This window comes from Ruditapes philippinarum, unplaced genomic scaffold (genome assembly GCF_026571515.1).
Source record: "Ruditapes philippinarum isolate M1 unplaced genomic scaffold, ASM2657151v2 ctg3064_1_1_1_1, whole genome shotgun sequence".
Classification (NCBI taxonomy): Eukaryota; Metazoa; Mollusca; class Bivalvia; order Venerida; family Veneridae; genus Ruditapes; species Ruditapes philippinarum.
The window spans coordinates 72,395-91,462 of record NW_026864571.1 but is presented as its reverse complement, the minus strand read 5'-3'; the positions used below and the strand labels follow the sequence as shown (position 1 = coordinate 91,462).

At 32.9% G+C, this 19,068-nt stretch overlaps 1 protein-coding gene and 1 long non-coding RNA gene across 2 annotated transcripts in view; both read right to left on the bottom strand.

Moving 5' to 3' along the window:
• The window catches only part of LOC132726120 (cell adhesion molecule DSCAM-like), a 43,999-nt gene extending 29,952 nt beyond the window's left edge, over positions 1-14,047 (bottom strand). The window contains exons 1-7 of the mRNA XM_060711391.1: positions 13,861-14,047; positions 12,582-12,860; positions 10,070-10,259; positions 9,462-9,586; positions 8,052-8,339; positions 7,666-7,812; positions 190-351 (exon numbers count right to left, since the gene is read on the bottom strand). Of these exons, the coding sequence (XP_060567374.1) occupies positions 190-351; positions 7,666-7,812; positions 8,052-8,339; positions 9,462-9,586; positions 10,070-10,259; positions 12,582-12,860; positions 13,861-13,921 (1,252 nt within the window). The 5' untranslated portion in view covers positions 13,922-14,047. The remainder of the gene's footprint in view (positions 1-189; positions 352-7,665; positions 7,813-8,051; positions 8,340-9,461; positions 9,587-10,069; positions 10,260-12,581; positions 12,861-13,860) is intronic.
• Positions 5,256-6,326, bottom strand: LOC132726125 (uncharacterized). The gene is made up of 2 exons (XR_009625147.1): positions 6,141-6,326; positions 5,256-5,503 (listed from the first exon to the last, which is right to left on the bottom strand). It is a non-coding gene; the product is annotated as an uncharacterized LOC132726125 (long non-coding RNA).
• Positions 14,048-19,068: the final 5,021 nt, after the last annotated feature.

Below are 19,068 nucleotides of genomic sequence, written 5' to 3'. Positions count from 1 at the left end.
GTGTGAAGTTACAACCAAATTTCTTTTAGTGATTCATCAGAAATAAAGTTTTATAACTGAAGTCACATGTAAAAACTTTTAACCAAAGTGTCGTGCCAACGCCAGTGTGAGAAGGATATCTCACTACTATTTGTATAAATAAGCTAAAAACATAATTATAAGAATATATTATACTGTAAACTTCTATACCTCCCACACTTATTTTTGCCGACACCGAGGTACGGGACGCAGGAATGGCATACGAGTTTGTAGCAACACAGAAATACTCTCCTTCATCCTGTTTCTGTATATTCTTAAACTGAATGTTCCAGTAACCGTCCACTGTTTTAACTACTTGCACTGCATAGTCTCCTGAAAAAAGGGAAGTTACTCTTTCAGTCACAGAGGTATTTACTAGTACATGTAATTTCTTTACACTGGAATATGGCAAAGAAATATATTTATCTATGCTGCATTCAGTGCCAATTGCTATGAGCATGTCAGCCAGTACTTATTTAACATGTGTGACTGGATTGTGATCAATACCAGTACTTACCTGTTTCTTCCAACAGTAAATTCTTACCAAAAATGAACTTGAAGGTGCCAGGAGATGACTGACTGAATGCATTGTTTCTGACAACTAAAACAAGAGGGCCATGATGGCCCTGAGGTCGCTCACCTGTATGTGCTATACACATAAAAGGAAAATCAATGACCTCTCGGGGGGGCCAATTTTGACCCCAGGGCTTTTACTTGAACAAACTTGGTAGACACCCATAAGAACATGTTTCATGCTAAATATCTCAGCTCTAGCTCTTTGGGTTCTTTAAAAGAAGATTTTTCAAGTTTTTACTATATGCATACAGGGAAAATCAATGACCCCCTTGGATGGGGCAAATTTTGACCCCAGGGCTTTTATTTGAACAAACTTGGAAGACACTCATTAGAAGATGTTTCATGCTACATATCTTAGCTCTAGCTCTTCGGGTTCTTTAAAAGGAGATTTTTTAAGTTTTTACTATATGCATATAGGAAAAATCAATGACCCCCTGGGGCTGGGCCAATTTCGACCCCGGGGCTTTTATTTGAACAAACTTTGTAGATATGCATTAGAAAATATTTCATGCTAAATATCTCAGCTCTAGCACTTTGCGTTCTTTAAAAGAAGATTTTTTAAGTTTTGACTATATGCATATAGGGAAAATCAATGACCCCCTGGGGCTGGGCCAATTTTGACCCCAGGGCTTTTATTTGAACAAACTTTGTAGACATGCATTAGAAGATATTTCATGCTAAATATCTCAGCTCTAGCACTTTGCGTTCTTTAAAAGGAGATTTTTTAAGTTTTTACTATATGCATATATAGGCCCCCCCAACCCCCCCCCCCCAACGTTGCAGGGCCAATTTAACCCAAGGGCTTTTATTTGCACAAACTTGGTAGACATCCATAAGAAGATGTTTCATGCTAAACATGTAAGCTCTAGCTCATTGGGCTTTCTAAAAGAAGATTTTTTTTAAGTTTTTACTATACACATATAGTTAAAAACAATGACACCCCTGGGGCCAGACCAGTTTTGACCCAAGGGCTTTTATTTGAACAAACTTTGTAGACACTTACTAGAAGATGTTTCATGCTTATAGCTAAACTCTAGCTATTTGGGTTTCTTCAAAGAAGATTTTAAGTTTTTGCTATACACATATAAAGAAAATCAATGACCCCTGGTCTTTTATTTGAACAAATTTTGTAGACACTCACTAAAATATGTTTCATGCTTAATATCTTAGCTCTAACTCTTTTGGTTCTTTAAAAGAAGATTTTTTAAGTTTTTACTATATGCCGGGGCAGGGCCAATTTTGACCCCAGGGCTTTTATTTGAACAAACTTGGTAGACACCTATTAGAACATGTTCCATGCTAAATATCTAAGCTCTAACACTTTTGGTTCTTTAAAGGAAGATTTTTTAAGTTTTTACTATATGCATATAGGGAAAATCAATGATCCCCTGGGGTGGGGCCAATTTTGACCCCAGGGCTTTTATTTGAACAAAATTGGTAGACACTCACTAGAAGATGTTTCATGCCAAACATCTAAACTCTAGCTCTTAGGGTTTATTAAAAGAAGATATTTAAAGTGTTTTTTTCTGTTGCCATGGCAACCAGAGTTTTGCATGGAATTAAATTCTTTGAACAATTTTTAAAGGTGACCACCAAAGGAACATTCCTGTGAAGTTTGGATGAAATTTGCCTAGTGGTTTATGAGGAGATGTCATTTAAAGTAAAAGTTTACGGACGGACGGACGGACGCCGGACGGACGCCGGACGAAAAGCGATCACAAAAGCTCACCCTGTCACTTTGTGACAGGTGAGCTAAAAACTACCATCACCACTCCAATTTGCTATAGATATATCCAGTACCGCTGGCCTAGTTGTTAAGGCCTCCACCTTCCGTTCAGGAGGTCAAAGGTCCGGCCTTTGTAACTGTGAGCTTTAATGAAGGATGAATTTATCTCATAGGACTCGTTCTGAAATGGCCACTGAGTGAGCCGCAAGGTAGTTAAAATGAATGGTTACTGATTTCTTCCCGCTTGGGGCCTGGCATAGTGGTAGGAGTTGGGAGGTACATGGTACATTGTATGCTCATAAGTCAGAAATGGCTGACCCTTTCAGTAGGGGTGACACTATCATAACAAGACCTTTACCATTTTTATATCTATTTCTGTTTAAAATAAGTTTAACCTTGGGTATCAAATTGATAGACTTACAAATAAACACTGGTATTCAAAGTAAACAAAATATTTTTTTTTTCAAGAAGTAAAATATTTAATTCAAACTGATTATCAGTTCAGTTATATAAACAGGACAAGGGAAGAAAAACAAGTTGTTTGTTACTCTGTTTAAACATCCTTTCGACCTTGAGAGTTTAAAAACTGGTCGCACTTGATTTGTGGCAAGGTCAATGTTAAAAACTTGCGTAAGTAGAAAAAAATTAAAAGTTTATATAAGTTATAATAAAGTGATGAGTAATGTTAAACTACGTAGAGACTTGATTATATCCTAGACATGTGTCTACACGGTACCAGGCCAAGTTGCATTAACCTTATCTATCAGTCAACCTTGTCCGAAAGATAATTATGATCATTTATTTTGGCAGCAACATCTTATCTTTTTCTCCATGAGGCATTATAATGGTATCCTGTTAATCAAATAGTTTCATCCCAAAAATTGACTTGCATACATATTTAGTATCATTCAGGGAAGTACTGAATTCATAGTTTATAGGTCACGCTCTGGTAAATAATAATCTTTAAGAATATGAATGGTGACATGCTCAGGGTCCGTACCCTTTGTGCCTGGTCCATACCCTCAAAGCCTGAAAGGGCAGATGGACCCTCATAAAGCCTAGAATACATGCATACATTATATCTTGAAATTTACTACTGATGGTCCCACCCTGGTACAGAATTAGACCCAACCCTTTGTAGTCTAGAAAGTAGTTCCTTTAATTTTTGAAGTGGCCCAATTTAAGTTCTCTCTTAAGTTTGATTGGTCATAATTAAAGTGTATTTATTGCATGTGTGTTAAGTTTTTGTGTGTTATAGGAGGAGTTTGAAAGTTGTTTTTTTTTTGTGTGTTTTCTCCAGTAACTCATCTTTTGGTGGAAGGATTAAAGATGTACTGCCCTGAGTCAAAATATCTAATACCAGTCAAAGAGAAAATAATGATATCATATAATTCCAGTCAAAGAGAAAATAAGAATATTTATTTAATTCTACCTATGAAATATGGTGCTATATCAGCTAAATATATTTCATATGTTTTAAAAATAAATATGAATTATAAATATGAAAGTGGGCCGAGTCAAAACTCATAATTATTTTTAGGGACTTCTTTTGCCATTTTGTTTGAAAAATCCAGGTACGTATATTAACGGTATCCGCAACTCTATACAGTAAATCAATAACGGTAAATTATGCTGTCGTGGTAGATAATCCATCCAGACTGCCGATCGTTATTGATTTTTATCGACGATTACATATCATTAAGCGGTGTGATATTTGACCTTGGTTATTTAAATTACCGTCAACATGTTATTTTCTGTTCAATTTTTTAAAAGTAACATATTCTAGAAAGCTGAAAGATAGATTTTTTCAAATATATATTTTATAAATCAGTGCGTTTAGTATGAAGAAAATTACGACGAGTTAAACACAGAGTTTGTTTTTTTTGTCTCCCGATTATGTCAAAACTTCAGTAAAAATAATGATGCCCTCTTCGAACAAATATAAGATTTTTTCGTAATTTATGGTCCGAATTTAGCAAAATACCTATCAAAAGAAAGCTGAGAATTTGATCTTTTTAACCGTGTAATTATCATTTACAAAGCTAAATTATTTCCGGAATTGTAACGAGTAAAAAACGCAACTTTTACTACCAGCCAAATCGCGACTGCACACGAAAGAAATTTTATATACATGTAGTAACAAGTTATTATTGTTTCGTCATTTTTTTGCCGAAATTTGTGAAAAATTATTTATAAAAAGCTTATAAACTGTAGTTTTAATTTTTTTATTTTTCAATTTCTATTGCGTATCTTAAATAAATGCGGATAAGATATCGTGAAGAATCACATGACCAAAATCATCTTGCATATTTCGAACGCAACTTTTACCATATATTTAACTTATTAAGCCCTTTATATTTTTTTATTTGAACATTGTTTAAAGAATGAAGTTATCTATCTATCTATTTTTAAAATTGAATAAAAGTATGATTATATAATTTTCAAACTGCACCAGAAAAGAGCTCTTATAAAAATGTTCGTTTTCTCAGGTACGTATATTTTTCTGAAAAACGGCCTAAACATTTTTTGTTATGTAAGTATTGTGAAAAATAAGTACATTGTACCGTCATAATTGATGTTTGCTGCAGATTCAGTAATTGATTTAATCACGGTTATTAATGTGCATCTATTTAATTGTTCAATTGTGATAGTTTTCACACTTTTTCTATCAGTCGGTCCTGTTTGAAACTGTTTTTTAGTGGGTAAGGCTAGATTATTACTATATCCAGTTAATTGTTTTTATTTATTTAACATATTTTCTGTGTTGCTTTTATACAATTATATTGAGCAAACTGTTTCACCACTACATATGTCAGTATCTTTCAGGTTCTCTTGAATGAACGTACATTTTTTCGAGAGAATAGACATAAAGGTATTGGAAATAGTAGTATCAGGTACCTGGTAGTAAAAAAAAAGAAATAAAAAGGAAAACGCATTTATATAAGTTTTGCCTTTTATTTTATAACTGGATTTACATAAAACTTCAATAGCATCGCACTGGCTATAAAATGACTGTTTATAGTGTTTTCATTTAGTGTCACTTTATTCCCGAAATTTATTTGACACTTCTGGGACTCTCCTGGCACAAGCTGCAAATCTTTGAACTTTTGGGCTGTATCAGCATTCAGTGAAATTGTCGTGCTGATCTACCACTTGAAACCCTTGAAGCACATTTGTTACGATCTGAAATAGATGAAATGACATTTAATATAAATATTTTGTTTTATCAACAGAATAACCATGTACTAATGTTAATATACGTACCTGGAATAACTAACAAAAAGAAGTTGAATATAACTTCTGAGTAAATGAAAAAAAATGGGGGAAATTTCATCAATTTTCAAAAGACCATAGCATCAAAAATATTCAGTTGAAAATTATAAATAATACCACACCCCATTCACAATAATGTAGTAACTAACTTTAAAGCTTTCACTTGTATTTTCAAGGTCTTTAGATACCTCTGATGTTTGGGCCAAAATAGGTCGTGAATTTATTTTTTTCACCGCAAAAATTTACAAATTTCCTTCAAATTTCACGCCACAAAAACAACAGATCAGATGATGAGGGAGCCTTAAAAGTACCAACATTACTTACTTTAATATATTCTAAACCGATTTGTGCAAGTTTAATCAGTTTTCTACAAGTAGGTTAAGCCTGATAACTCTGCAGATTTTATACATGTTCACCCGTTTTTAACAAAGATCCGCCATTTTGTCGATCTCATTCATACAGACTGGAAATTTCCACACCCGATTTACGCCATTTGGAAGCGTAATCTAGTAAAAATACACGTACATAACAAAAACATAAGACTTACCTGTCATTATTTCTTGAGTTTTTTGTGCCGATGCTCGTAAATTAACACTTAATTTACAGATTTTTCATCAACAAAATTTGCTCCGTCCGTCATCGATTAAATTTTTTGGTAGCATGTGCGCATGCGCACGACCGACACGACAGCAATCTCGGTCTAAAACCTTGTTGCGGATACCGTTAATATACGTACCTGAAAAATCTGATAAATACAAAACAACTTTTTTGTTGAATTTTGTTTTGAACACTATCTAGAATGATAGAAAATGGTCTAACTAAGAAAATAAATCCAAACACCAATATCTTTAATTCAGTCATTAATATGCTGTACAGACATTTAAAAAGTTGTTTATGTGACGTCACAATCTAGCGCTAAATATCACATGCATAACATAACAAGACAATACTTATATTACTGTGCGCTGTATAATTGCAGTTGCATAGCAGGCAAGGGGGTTCATAACCATTTTTCTTTGATAATGAAATTAAAAAAAAAAGGTTATTTTTTCGTTTTTCGTGAAATATGGTATATATTTTCACTCAACATGATAAAATGCCTCATATTTTCACTCACCATCCCGGGTCGTGAAAAAATGGGGCATTTTATCATGTTTCGTGAAAATATATTCTATATTTCACTCAAACGAAAAAATATCCTCTTAATAAAATACCAGCCAAAGAGAAAATAAAAATATAATACCAATCAAAGGGATAATAAGAATTTATCTAATACCAGCAAAGAAAAAATAAGAATATAATCCAATACCAGTAATGAGCATAACAATACCTCTAAAAAGTCGAGTTAAAAAGGGCTATAATTCAATTGAAATTCCATACTATAGTTACAAATGTATGACCTCAGATGATGATCCTAAAGAGATGTACATGTATTAAGTTTCTAGTGAATACCTTAGTTTGTTTTAAAGATTAATGTTGCATACAAAACTTTAACCAAGAATTTTTGAAGTTTGAAATATTAATCAAAATCCATGTTGGAATTAAGGACCTTGGAAAGTGTCAGATAAGTGTGTGAAATTTAACCCATTCTCTTCAGTTGTTTTGGAGATACCATTTATTACAAGCAAACACTTAACCAAAGTGTCTCAGCATTGGGTACACTTCAATAATGTCACAGCATCTGATAAAGTAAAATAAATCTCCCTATTCAAGCTTAACTACAATAAAAACATATTGTTTATACCCTGGCGCAGATGCGCAGGCTGGTCTGGATCCATGCTGGTCGGCTCGCAAACACACTATGTAGGTTTTGTCGTGAGGGGGCTCATTTTTGTTTGTCAGAGACAATATCATTCACATTCAATCAGATTGATTATGTATAAATGAAGTGCTATTGAGTGTTCTGGATAAGAAAACATACTTATATACAAATAATACATGTATTGCTGTGCAAACACTACAATACATTACTAGAGAAAGATTAGGAAAATTTTATATTTTCATTTTGTTTAACATGTCACTTTCAACATGCTGGAGATTATAACATACCATTAGCAAAAGGTTAAACTTACCTGTCCTTGGCACAAATAAGATATCATCTTTGTACCATGTGACTGCAGCAGACGGTACACTGTATGGTGGCGCACATTTTAAAGTGGCTGGCAAACCAGCTATCACGAAAAGGTTGCTTGGCTGCTCCACAAACATCAAGTCTATTCCTGGAGTTTTAAAGAGAATAGTATAAGTAAAAAAACCTGTTACTTCACTTACATGTAATTTTCCTGGACATGAAATTTCTTTGACATATTATTAGGGGATATTTTTATGGGTTCTCAGATTTGTTGATTGTCTGTTTTTGTAAAAAAAGTAAAATGCACTTATAATGTTATGCAAATATAATCATACAGAAGGTGAAATTAAATTCAGCTTAAGTACTGCACATTTTTGTTGCACTTACTTGCTATGGTGACAGATATACTTGGAGCACGAGCAACACCAAGTGTATTGGTTCCCTCACAAATATACTCCCCTCCATCTGTCAGCTGTGAAATTGGTCTGTGCAGGGAACCATTCATCAATATGAAGAAATCACCAATTTGGCTGACTGCTTCTCCATTTCTAAACCAGGCTATATCAACTTTAGGTTTACCCATGACGGGACAGTCTAGGAGCATTGGCTGGTTCAGAGCTGTTGTAACATTAGTCTGTAGATGACCGTCCATAACATACGGGGCTGTTTCTATTTCTGAAATTGTCATAGAATAAAGCATGAATTGAATATGTAACTGCACAGAATACATCCAAAAAGCAATCACTGTACAATTAGTGTATACTGTACAATTAGTGTAAAGCACCACCATAGAAAATTTAGAAAACCATGTTTTTAGATCTATACCTTAACATCACGTTTTTTTGTGTGTTTTTTTTCAAATATGAGAGTAATTAAGTGATGGATTTGGGATATTGGCATAAAACAGAAGAATATTGGATAGAATAGGGGTATTTTAGTGTAAGCATGGTGAGAAGTAAGATCAGATGGGAAAGTAATGGGAAAGAAGGGAAGGTAAGAGAGCATTTGTTTATTACACAGGCTTAAAGTGGATTGATCTACAATAGAAAAACATTTTCTATAATTTTTTCTAATATTGAAAAAAATTTTTTTTTAGAATACATGAAGATATTCATATAAAATAAGTTTTGAAAAGTTAATAATGATTAAGTATGAACATTTATATGAATCAAGATAATATATTGTTCTATCTGTTATATATACTAGATATAGATATGTAATATCAGACAATAATTGGTCAATAATAGGAACCATTCAAATAATGAAGAAGAAAAAAAATCCTATAGAAATGTATCAATATAAAATATTCATTTGAATATGTTTTGAAAAATAAATGATGATAATGTTCCAAATGATTAAGTATGAACATTTATATGATGAATAACTATATTTTGTTCTGGAACAATTTATTATATCTACTATATAGATATAGGTATGTAATATCAGATAATGTATCTAAATAATGATCCATGTGTAATTCTTTCCTTTTTTGTAGTACAGTAACATATGATACTGAATAGACATCAAAAAATATTTTCAGAATCAGTTATCCTGCAGTACGAGTAGCTTCTAAATCCAATGTGCAAGCAACATTTTTCTACTCGTTCTGCATCAAGTTTTCCTAAATTTTACTCGTAGTTACCAGCAGACAAGCGGAATTTTCGATCTCTGCTGCATAATATCAACATAATTCTATTACAGACATGCCATTATGAACCAATTCACTTTAAAACTATGATCATGTAGAATTTTTGCATCAGAACAATTTAACAGGAATTAAACAAAGAATTATATTACCTGCCGTCTGCATCAGAACAATGCGACTTCTTATAGCTATTCCAAGAACTGGATTCCTGGCAACACAATTATATGTACCATCAAGATGTGGCTTAGCTGTCAGTATAAGTTTCATCGAATATTGCCTGTGAAAAAAATGTTATGTGTAAACATTCATAAGCTTTTTTTATTTTTTTGTCTCCTGTTACAGTTCTTAAAATATTACCCATTGACTCAATATAGCTGAGCCAATGTTTGCTTCTTTTGACTTATTGAAATAATTAGTAGTGCAAAAATAGTGATTCAGTATTTTGTATGGAAGTGAAAATAGCATTTTGCTAACATTCCTGCCCTTGTCACAAATATTTCGCATTCAAATCATTCATGTATAATTTCATCACTATTGTCCAAGCCCTTTTAAGGAGATGTTGTTTTAGTAAAAGTGTTAATGACTGACGACTAACAACGGATGTAGACATTGGGTTATCACAATAGCTTACAAAGGCAGCAATGCTTGCCTAGCTACAAAAAAGTTACAAATAAACCAAACATTTTGACCTACTTTTTTTACTATTTAACAACCAGATCACTATGTTAACTAACAACAATGGTGTATTTATATGACTCACTTTACCAGTGACTGTTCACTATGTCCACCATATGTGGCACTATACTGTTTCCCACCAGTGAATGGTTCCCCGTTTCTCTCCCAGTAAATTTCAGGTGGAGGTGCACTCTCTCCTGTGATACAGTCAAATGTCACCTCTTCATCTTCTAAAACATTCGCTGGTATTGGACTGACCTCAAACATCTTTATAACTGTTGTAAAAAAATTAAGTAACAATAAAAATAATTTCCCATAAAACATTTTTGCCACAACCATATTGTGGATTGGTCTTGGGTTTTCTTTGTGTTATCCATAATTGATCACAATCACCATTGTACAAAACCATTGACAGCTGTCACATTACAAAATCAGCAAAACTAGTATGATAGTCTTGCTATCACTTACAAAGAGGATTAAGCATAAATCTATAAGTGATGATCAGGCATAAATCTATATGTGATGATCAGGCATAAATCTATAAGTGAGGATCAGGCATAAATCTAGAAGTGAGGATCAGACTTAAATCTATAAGTGAGGACCAGACTTAAATCTATAAGTGAAGATCAGGCATAAATCTAGAAGTGAGGATCAGACTTAAATCTATAAGTGAGGATCAGGAATAAATCTATAAGTGAAGATCAGGCATAAATCTATAAGTGAGGATCAGGCATAAATCTATAAGTGAGGATCAGGCATAAATCTATAAGTGAAGATCAGGCATAAATCTATAAGTGATGATCAGGCATAAATCTATAAGTGAGGATCAGGCATAAATCTATAAGTGAGGATCAGACTTAAATCTATAAGTGAAGATCAGGCATAAATCTATAAGTGAGGATCAGACTTAAATCTATAAGTGAGGATCAAGCATAAATCTATAAGTGAAGATCAGGCATAAATCTATAAGTGAGGATCAGGCATAAATCTATAAGTGAGGATCAGGCATAAATCTATAAGTGAGGATCAGGCATAAATCTTTAAGTGAGGATCAGGCATAAATCTATAAGTGAGGATCAGGCATAAATCTATAAGTGAGGATCAGGCATAAATCTATAAGTGAGGGTCAGGCATAAATCTATAAGTGAGGATCAGGCATAAATCTATAAGTGAGGATCAGGCATAAATCTATAAGTGATGATCAGGCAATAATCTATAAGTGAGGATCAGGCAATAATCTATAAGTGAGGATCAGGCATAAATTTATAAATGAGGATTAGGCATAAATTTATAAGTGAGGATATCAGGCATAAATCTAGAAGTGAGGATCAGGCATAAATCTAGAAGTGAGGATCAGGCATAAATCTATAAGCAAGGATCAGGCATAAATTTCTTATCCAGGATCAGTCATTATTTTTCAAACTAAGGTTCAGGCATAAATCTGTAAGACAGGATCAGGCATATTTTTTTTGAGCCAGAATCAGGCATTACTCTCTTATCCAGAATCAGACATGAATTTCTAATCCATATTAATGCATAAATCTATTATCCAGGATCAGGATCTGCCGGCTAAATTAAGCTGCGTAAAAGAATTTCAAACATACAAAGGATCAAAGGATTCAAAGTATTTTCATATCATCCATTAAATTAAGCATTACATTTGTAATCCAAGGATCAATGGTTTGACCCTCGGGCAAGGAGAAAGTTCTCGATTACTGATTCATCTCTGACATTGAGTCTAATGGTCATACGCATGTAACTTCTAATTGTGAAGTCATTTGGAATAAAGTGGTTGGTCTAATGCTGCGAAACTAGAAACTACTGGGGAGCTACTCAAGGATCTGGTTATGTGGACTGGGTCCACTTAGATAGGACCAAAATACGTGTAAAAAATCTGTGTCAAAATCAGATAAACAAGAAAACAAAGTATTATTATGTACTCTTTCAGTTCAAAACATGTTTGTTCCATACTTTACATACTAATTCATTCTTTTAATTAAATGCCAAAATAGACCAAGGCAAAGGAGAATATTAATATAGACCAAGGCATAGGAGAATATTGATAAATGTTTTTCCCGCACACTGTGATTTTATGAATCTTGCTAACTATGAAATGACATTTATAATAACAAGTACATAGAGGATATTTGTTTAGTTCAGTGTAAGATCGTAATATATTTCACTGAGTGAGCACCAAAAGGTATATTTCACGAGTGGTGCAGCCACGATTGAAATATGAACTTTTGGGGTTTGCGAGGTGAAATATATTTCGATCTCACACTTTACTAAACAAATTTTCTTTTCATTATATGCAAAGAAACATTTAATGTCCTGATACTAAATCAAAACGGTGCCAAATAATAATACAACAGGACGTCATTTACAACGTAACATCATTAAGTTGGTTTCAAGTACTGTGCACACTGGTATTTCACTGAAACAAGGTAAGGGGCTAAAACTTTAATTTAAAACAGTGAAATTATCAAATTGATAATTTTACTGTTTAAAACAGTAAATTTATCAGTTTTATATTTCACTAATACCGGTATATTTCTATAAACCACTAAAAAAGCATGTCATAAATAATGATAACATACATGCATGGAACACCTTCCCTGATGGAGATTCTAAAACCAAGTCACCAGAATCGTCATAAACAGCACAAGTGTAGTTGCCAAGGTCTTCTTTGGTTACCAAGGGTACAAGTAATGTACCATTGTAGAAAACAGACGTTTTTGAGCTGACTTGAACTTCATTTAGATTCCATCGTATTGTTAAACCATTCTGAGAGTTGGATGTTGTGTTTCTTGCTGAGCATGAAAGGAATAGATCCTGTCCGAAAACAACGGCTGCGTTTGTTGGTACAGCATCAAACACTAGAAATACAGCATTAAACACTAGAAATACAGCATTAAACACTAGAAATACAGCATTAAACACTAGAAATACAGAATTAAACACTAGAAATACAGCATTAGAAATATATGTTTTTGTATAAATCTATATACTATATAATAAGTCATGATTCTGCTCGGTACAACTGCTTCCATATTTGTAATACATGTATTTTACTGTATAAAATATAGACATAGGGGTCTATATTCCTAGAAATTCCCAAAATAATCTCAAATTTACACATCACTATCTTACTGAAACAAAAGTACACAACATTTTTTTTTGAGAGAGAGTTATTTAAATTAAGTTCTAATCTTTTTTCAAATATTTTTCATATATTTCTTATATTTCATTTTCCTCCATCTTTAGTTAGTCTTGTTGACCACTTAACCTGCTGAATTTATGTAATGCCAGGATTTGCCCTATTTTGAAGTTATTTTTATACAAGCACTTATTTTTCACCTCATGTAACAGAGGCCTATCAAAAGGCCTCATTCTTCAAAATCATGCAGTTTTTTTATTAAAAGAATAAGCAATTTCAGTGATAATTCCCCCCCCCCCCAAAAAAAAAAAGAGGCTTAGGCCTCTTCCTAATTAAGTGATTGGTAGCAAAGGCTTAATCACCTTTCAATGCAATCAGGTAAAGGGTTTATATTGTATTTTTTTTTATTATTTCAATTTATTTTTGCATTCCTTTTACAGCACACCAACACAATTTAGGTCATATGGCACCAAAACAGGAAAGATGATTTTGGCTTACCTCAGGTGTAATACAATCTTAAGCAACACAAGGAGTCAAAACCACCGCTTCTGCTGGACGCCAGTACTGGCAATTTGAAACCATTTAGTCGCCAGTCTTACAATCATTCACAGATAAATAGTGGCCTTAACCCTTCAGGGCAACTCCTCAGCGAAAAAGGGGGTTAAATTGTAATTATAACGATCAGTCAAATAACTACTTATGTGACTTAATCAATATACCTATTTCTGCAGCTAGATGATGGGCATACACCATTATAATACCAACTATTAGACCAAACATCTTCGCTACTTATCCAAAGAGTCGATTCGACAGTCCAAGCCTTTATGTCAAGTTCAGCTCCAGTGTCTTATTCTTACTCCACCATTCAGATGTACTGTCCAATTCATTCATCAATCTCCATTAAACTAATTAATTTTACCTTCACTTTTCACTTCATTTAGTATTCACCATTCAGTATTCACCATTTAGTATTCACCATTCAGTATTCACCATTCAGTATTCACCATTCAGTATTCACCATTTAGTATTCACCATTCAGTATTCACCATTTAGTATTCACCATTCAGTATTCACCATTTAGTATTCACCATTCAGTCCTCACCATTCAGTGTCATTGTTTTATTCACTTTGTTACAGTTCTATTGTTTAATCTACTCATCACTGCCTTGTAAACTATTTGTGCTTCAACTTAACGTGTCCACTGTTTGCTGTTTAATAATATACTGTTGCAGCTCAGTTGCACTGTTAAAATTGCATTTAATACATTAACCATATATCTTTTTCCCTACAACTGAAATTTTTCGAGGCTGTTTTTGTGACTCTATTTCTGAAATATTTCAAAAATAAAATGAAATATGCTATAAACTTTTCATAATAAAATCCAAAACTTGTCTCAACTTAAGGTATTAGGACCCTAATGGGCACTATCAGGAACTAAAACAAGAGCTGTCAGAAGGACAGCGCGCTCGACTTTTTTAGTGCTTGCCTATAAAACAAAACTTTGACAGTTAAGGGCACACAAGACTTTAACTAGGAATTTCTAAGTACAAATCAAGAAACATTTTCACAGAGTTATCTTCTCTTGCTTACAGATAGGTCTCATGAAGGCACATAAGAACTCCAACTTCCAAAGTAATATCTCAAATGGTTAAGTCAACAAGTGGACAAGAATGAAAATTTTAACTGAGTTTCTAAGTCAAAAAGGGCCATAATTCAAATAAAATCCTTAACAGAATTACCTTCTCCTGCCCATGTTTTGGGACCATGATGGTAAACAAGTATTCCAACTTTCAATTTAATATCTCAACCAGTTCAGTCAAAAAGTTGACTGGTACAAAAAAGTTAACCAAGATTCTAAGTCGATAAAAGGCCTTAATTTTTAAAACAAATCCCTGACAGAGTTACCTTCTCTTGCGTACAGATAGGGGTAATGATGTGAAATAGCATTAAAAGTTTCAAAGCAATATCTCAAAGGGTTAAGGCAATAAGTGGATTTTACCCATATTCAATGTATTTTCTAAGTCAAAAAGGGGCATAATTCTGTCAAAAACCTTGACAGAGTTATGTCCTCTTGTCTGTTGATGAAGGTCGTGATGGTAAACAAGTATGGTCAGTTTCAAAGCAATACCTCCAATGGTTTTGAAATAAAGTGAGGTGGTACAAAAAACTTAACCAAGCTCAATACACTTTCTAAGTCAAAAAAGGGCCATAATTCTGTCAAAAACCTTGACAGAGTTATGTACTCCTGTCTGTAGATGGAGGTTATGATGGTGAACAAGTATGGTAAGTTTCAAAGCCATACTTGTAATACTTCTGAAATAAAGTGGGGTGGTACAAAAAACTTAACCAAGGTGTGACGCCAACGCCGACGCTAACGCTAACGCCGACGCCGACGCCGACGCCGGGGCGAGTAGGATAGCTCCCCTTTTCATAGAAAAGTCGAGCTAAAAATCATAAGTCAGATGTATACCTTAAAGTACACCTGTATGCAAAATTTAAACAAAGTTTACCGTACGGAAATCAAGTTATGGCCACTTTTCTGAACTCAAGCTAGGATGTTATGAGGGCCCTTTTTTAGAGAGTAGGAACCATTAAATAATCTGCAATAACATTCTAATGAAAAATGTTTTCCCATTAATTTTTGGTAAGAAACAAAAAGTACCATTCAGCTAACAATCCAAATAAACAAAATTATGGTTTCTACTTAAAATTTAAGAAATCTGTATAAAAATGTTACCCTACCCCACCCATTTTTACCATGTGTCTGACCATTTTTCTACTTAGGGAGCCTAATTTAAAAAATTCTTAAAATTTATCCAAATGAGTGCCTGTTTTCAAAGTTTCCCTAAATTTTTTAAAAAGTATGTTGGTTGATCTTGTAAAATATGAAATACTTTTACGGTCTAGTTTTGATATATAACACATTGAAAATATCAGGTACCATATTTATTACTATATTTAGCATAATTTAGCCAATAAATACCTATATAAATTAAAAAATCAAAATAAAATACTTTTTTCCTTCCAAATGGGACATGAGAATTACATTAATAATGTTAAAAGAAAAAAAGAAAGAAAAAAAAAGTTGACCCTTCTGTGGATTGAACCCATGGCCCTCATTTTCAATGTAGTGAACAGTAGTTCTAGCCTATTTGAATACTCTTCAAAGCGGAGGTAATGCATTAGGGTGCTAATACCTTAAATCTGTCCACTTATTAAATCTATAATTTTATGCAACTTAAGTGTAAAAGAATATTTGAGGCTTGAGCAGAAAGAAATAAAAGAACAAGTCTATCTAAGAGCTTATTTCAATGGTTGTTCAGACATTTATCAAGGGTCTTTTTGTATATATATAGAGAGGATATTCAAGTTTTTTCTATAAATACATGATTTATTTTCATCGAGTGGTATGAAAATAAATATTTCATGAGTGGCGGTAGCCACAAGTGAAATATGGTAATTTTCATGCCACAAGATGAAAATAAATCATGTGTTTATAGAAAAAACTTGAATTTTCTGTTTATTATATACATTTTTCTCTTTTTTTTTGCGATAAAATTTGAAAGACTTTCCCTTAAATTTTTGGTACTGGCAGAATTAAAAAGAAAGTAGTCCGGCAAGACACCAGTGAAAATACGGAAAATATGTTTCACTCCAGTGAAAAATAAATTTTTACAGTGAAAATACGGAAAATGAAAATACGCATTTTATTTCATCAATATTTCTCAATATTTCATTTATAAGTATATAATAAATATATATATTCAGTTCCAATAAACTTCATAACACGGTACAGGAGCACTAAAATTAAATCTCTTAAGTGACATTATAAGCTTTTATTAAAGAGGAAGTCCAAATGCTCTTAAATAAAGCTCGATCTGAACTTTAGTACTGTGATAGAACCTTATCAAATCTGTTATTTAAATTCTGCCGATCTTTTTTTCATTTATTTTATTTTTTTTTTTTTTTTTTTGGGGGGGGGGGAGGGGGTGGACAGAAGGGTGAGGTTGTTTGTGTAATACATCTCAACAATACAGTTATAAATATATGGTGACTTTCCAGATTTACAAGAAAAGAAAGAACTTGATGCATTACTTCAAGTGCATTACTTCATAACAAAATACTACATAACTCTAGAATTTCTTACTTCACTCAACTTAAGCATGCACACTTCAGAAGAAAGAGTAATTTAATACCAAAAAAAAATTTAATCAATAAAATGAAAATAATATTATTTTAAGTACCAGAAAACTCTAATCCAAACACACCTGTATAAATCCCAAGTTTTAAAGATTATATTAAAGATTATTCCATCTTCTCAAAACAACCATATGCTATATTCTACGCACAACAAACCTACAAAATGACAACTCAGTGAATTATTGATGAGAAATCAATAAACAAAGTTAATTAACTTAACCCACTAGGAAATTTAGGGTATGATATCAACTAATACAAAAAACAAACAAGTGATTTATCATGTCAATACAGTTAATTATCTTTTACACAAGATGCAGTGCAACAATAAATTTGTTTGAAAGTTTATTACCATAGTAACAGTCAGTCAGTAGCAGCATTATAGTCACCTAAATGCAGTAACAGTCTAATTCATATTAAAATTCAAGTTCTTTAAAGAAATCATATCTGCAGTACATTTACACAATGAAGCATAGCAAATATATTTTTGATAAAACTGCTTAAATTTTGCATTTTGCTTTCACCTTGTTCAGTCAACCTTCACTACAGAATCCACATGTACTGTGGGAACAGTACTAGCTGACCAAAGATCAGCCTGCACATCTGTACCCTGTGATCATGGTCTTCACTGTTCACTATTCAATCAGTACATTATATGTTATTTTGGTTTTGGAGTGATATATGTGGATATATTACCTGTTAAGATTTTATATCACCCGAGCCGTTAGGCGAGGGTGATATTTTATCTTGGCAGGTAATATATCCACATATATCACTCCAAAACCAAAATAATAATTTTATTACCCTTCCCCTGCCGAGTTTAGACGATTTTTTAAAAAATCATTGCTGTTTCAAATGAAACGTAGAAATAAGATTCCCTGTAGGATACCTCTTCGTCACAACATGAAGTCACATAAATACATGACGTATATTTCCCTTACCTTACAAAAGTAAACAAGAGAAAAGGAGTAGTCTATTGAACGCACTTTTTTGTAATTAATATCAAGCTTTCACTAGGTCATATTTGTTTTCGATACTGATGGTAATATGTATCATTACTCTACTTTGGTAAATATTGATCATTTGACAGTTAAAAAGTGCTTTTAAATCGGAATTTACACCGCGTAAAATCGAACCGTACGCGCATCACCTCAGCGCATGTTGTTTACAACGTTGGGTACCAAACGGGGAAATTTAGTGTGTATATTACCCGTCTGGCTCGGTTATATCAATTTCTTTCGGGTGATCAATATCCAATCAAAAAGGCGGAAAAAATCTGGAAGGGTAATAATATAATATATTAAAATTTTCCCTACAAACGATGTATGGTTATGATGGCCATGTCCATTTAAGATATTTTACATGGTAGTGTTATTATTTAATGTGATAAATCAATAAAGTAGTAAACATATATAATGTAAGCATTCAGTATTTATGACATTGCCCAATACTTTATCACATCGCCACTGCCAGTACATCAATAATTCATATACAACCTAGCATCAAATAATTTACATATAAAAAATTGTTACTTTTACAGTTACAGCTTCAAAAATAAGCACAACAGGTTGCCTAATCTATTCATTATTGGACCATTAAGCTTAGCAGTAAAAGTTTGTTTAAAATGAAGGCTTAAGACTGATACAGACCTTAGCTGGTGACCTTCAATTGTGATCAAAATTCAAGTGAATACTTTCAGTGGAGGATGAGGTATGAAATTGCACATAAAG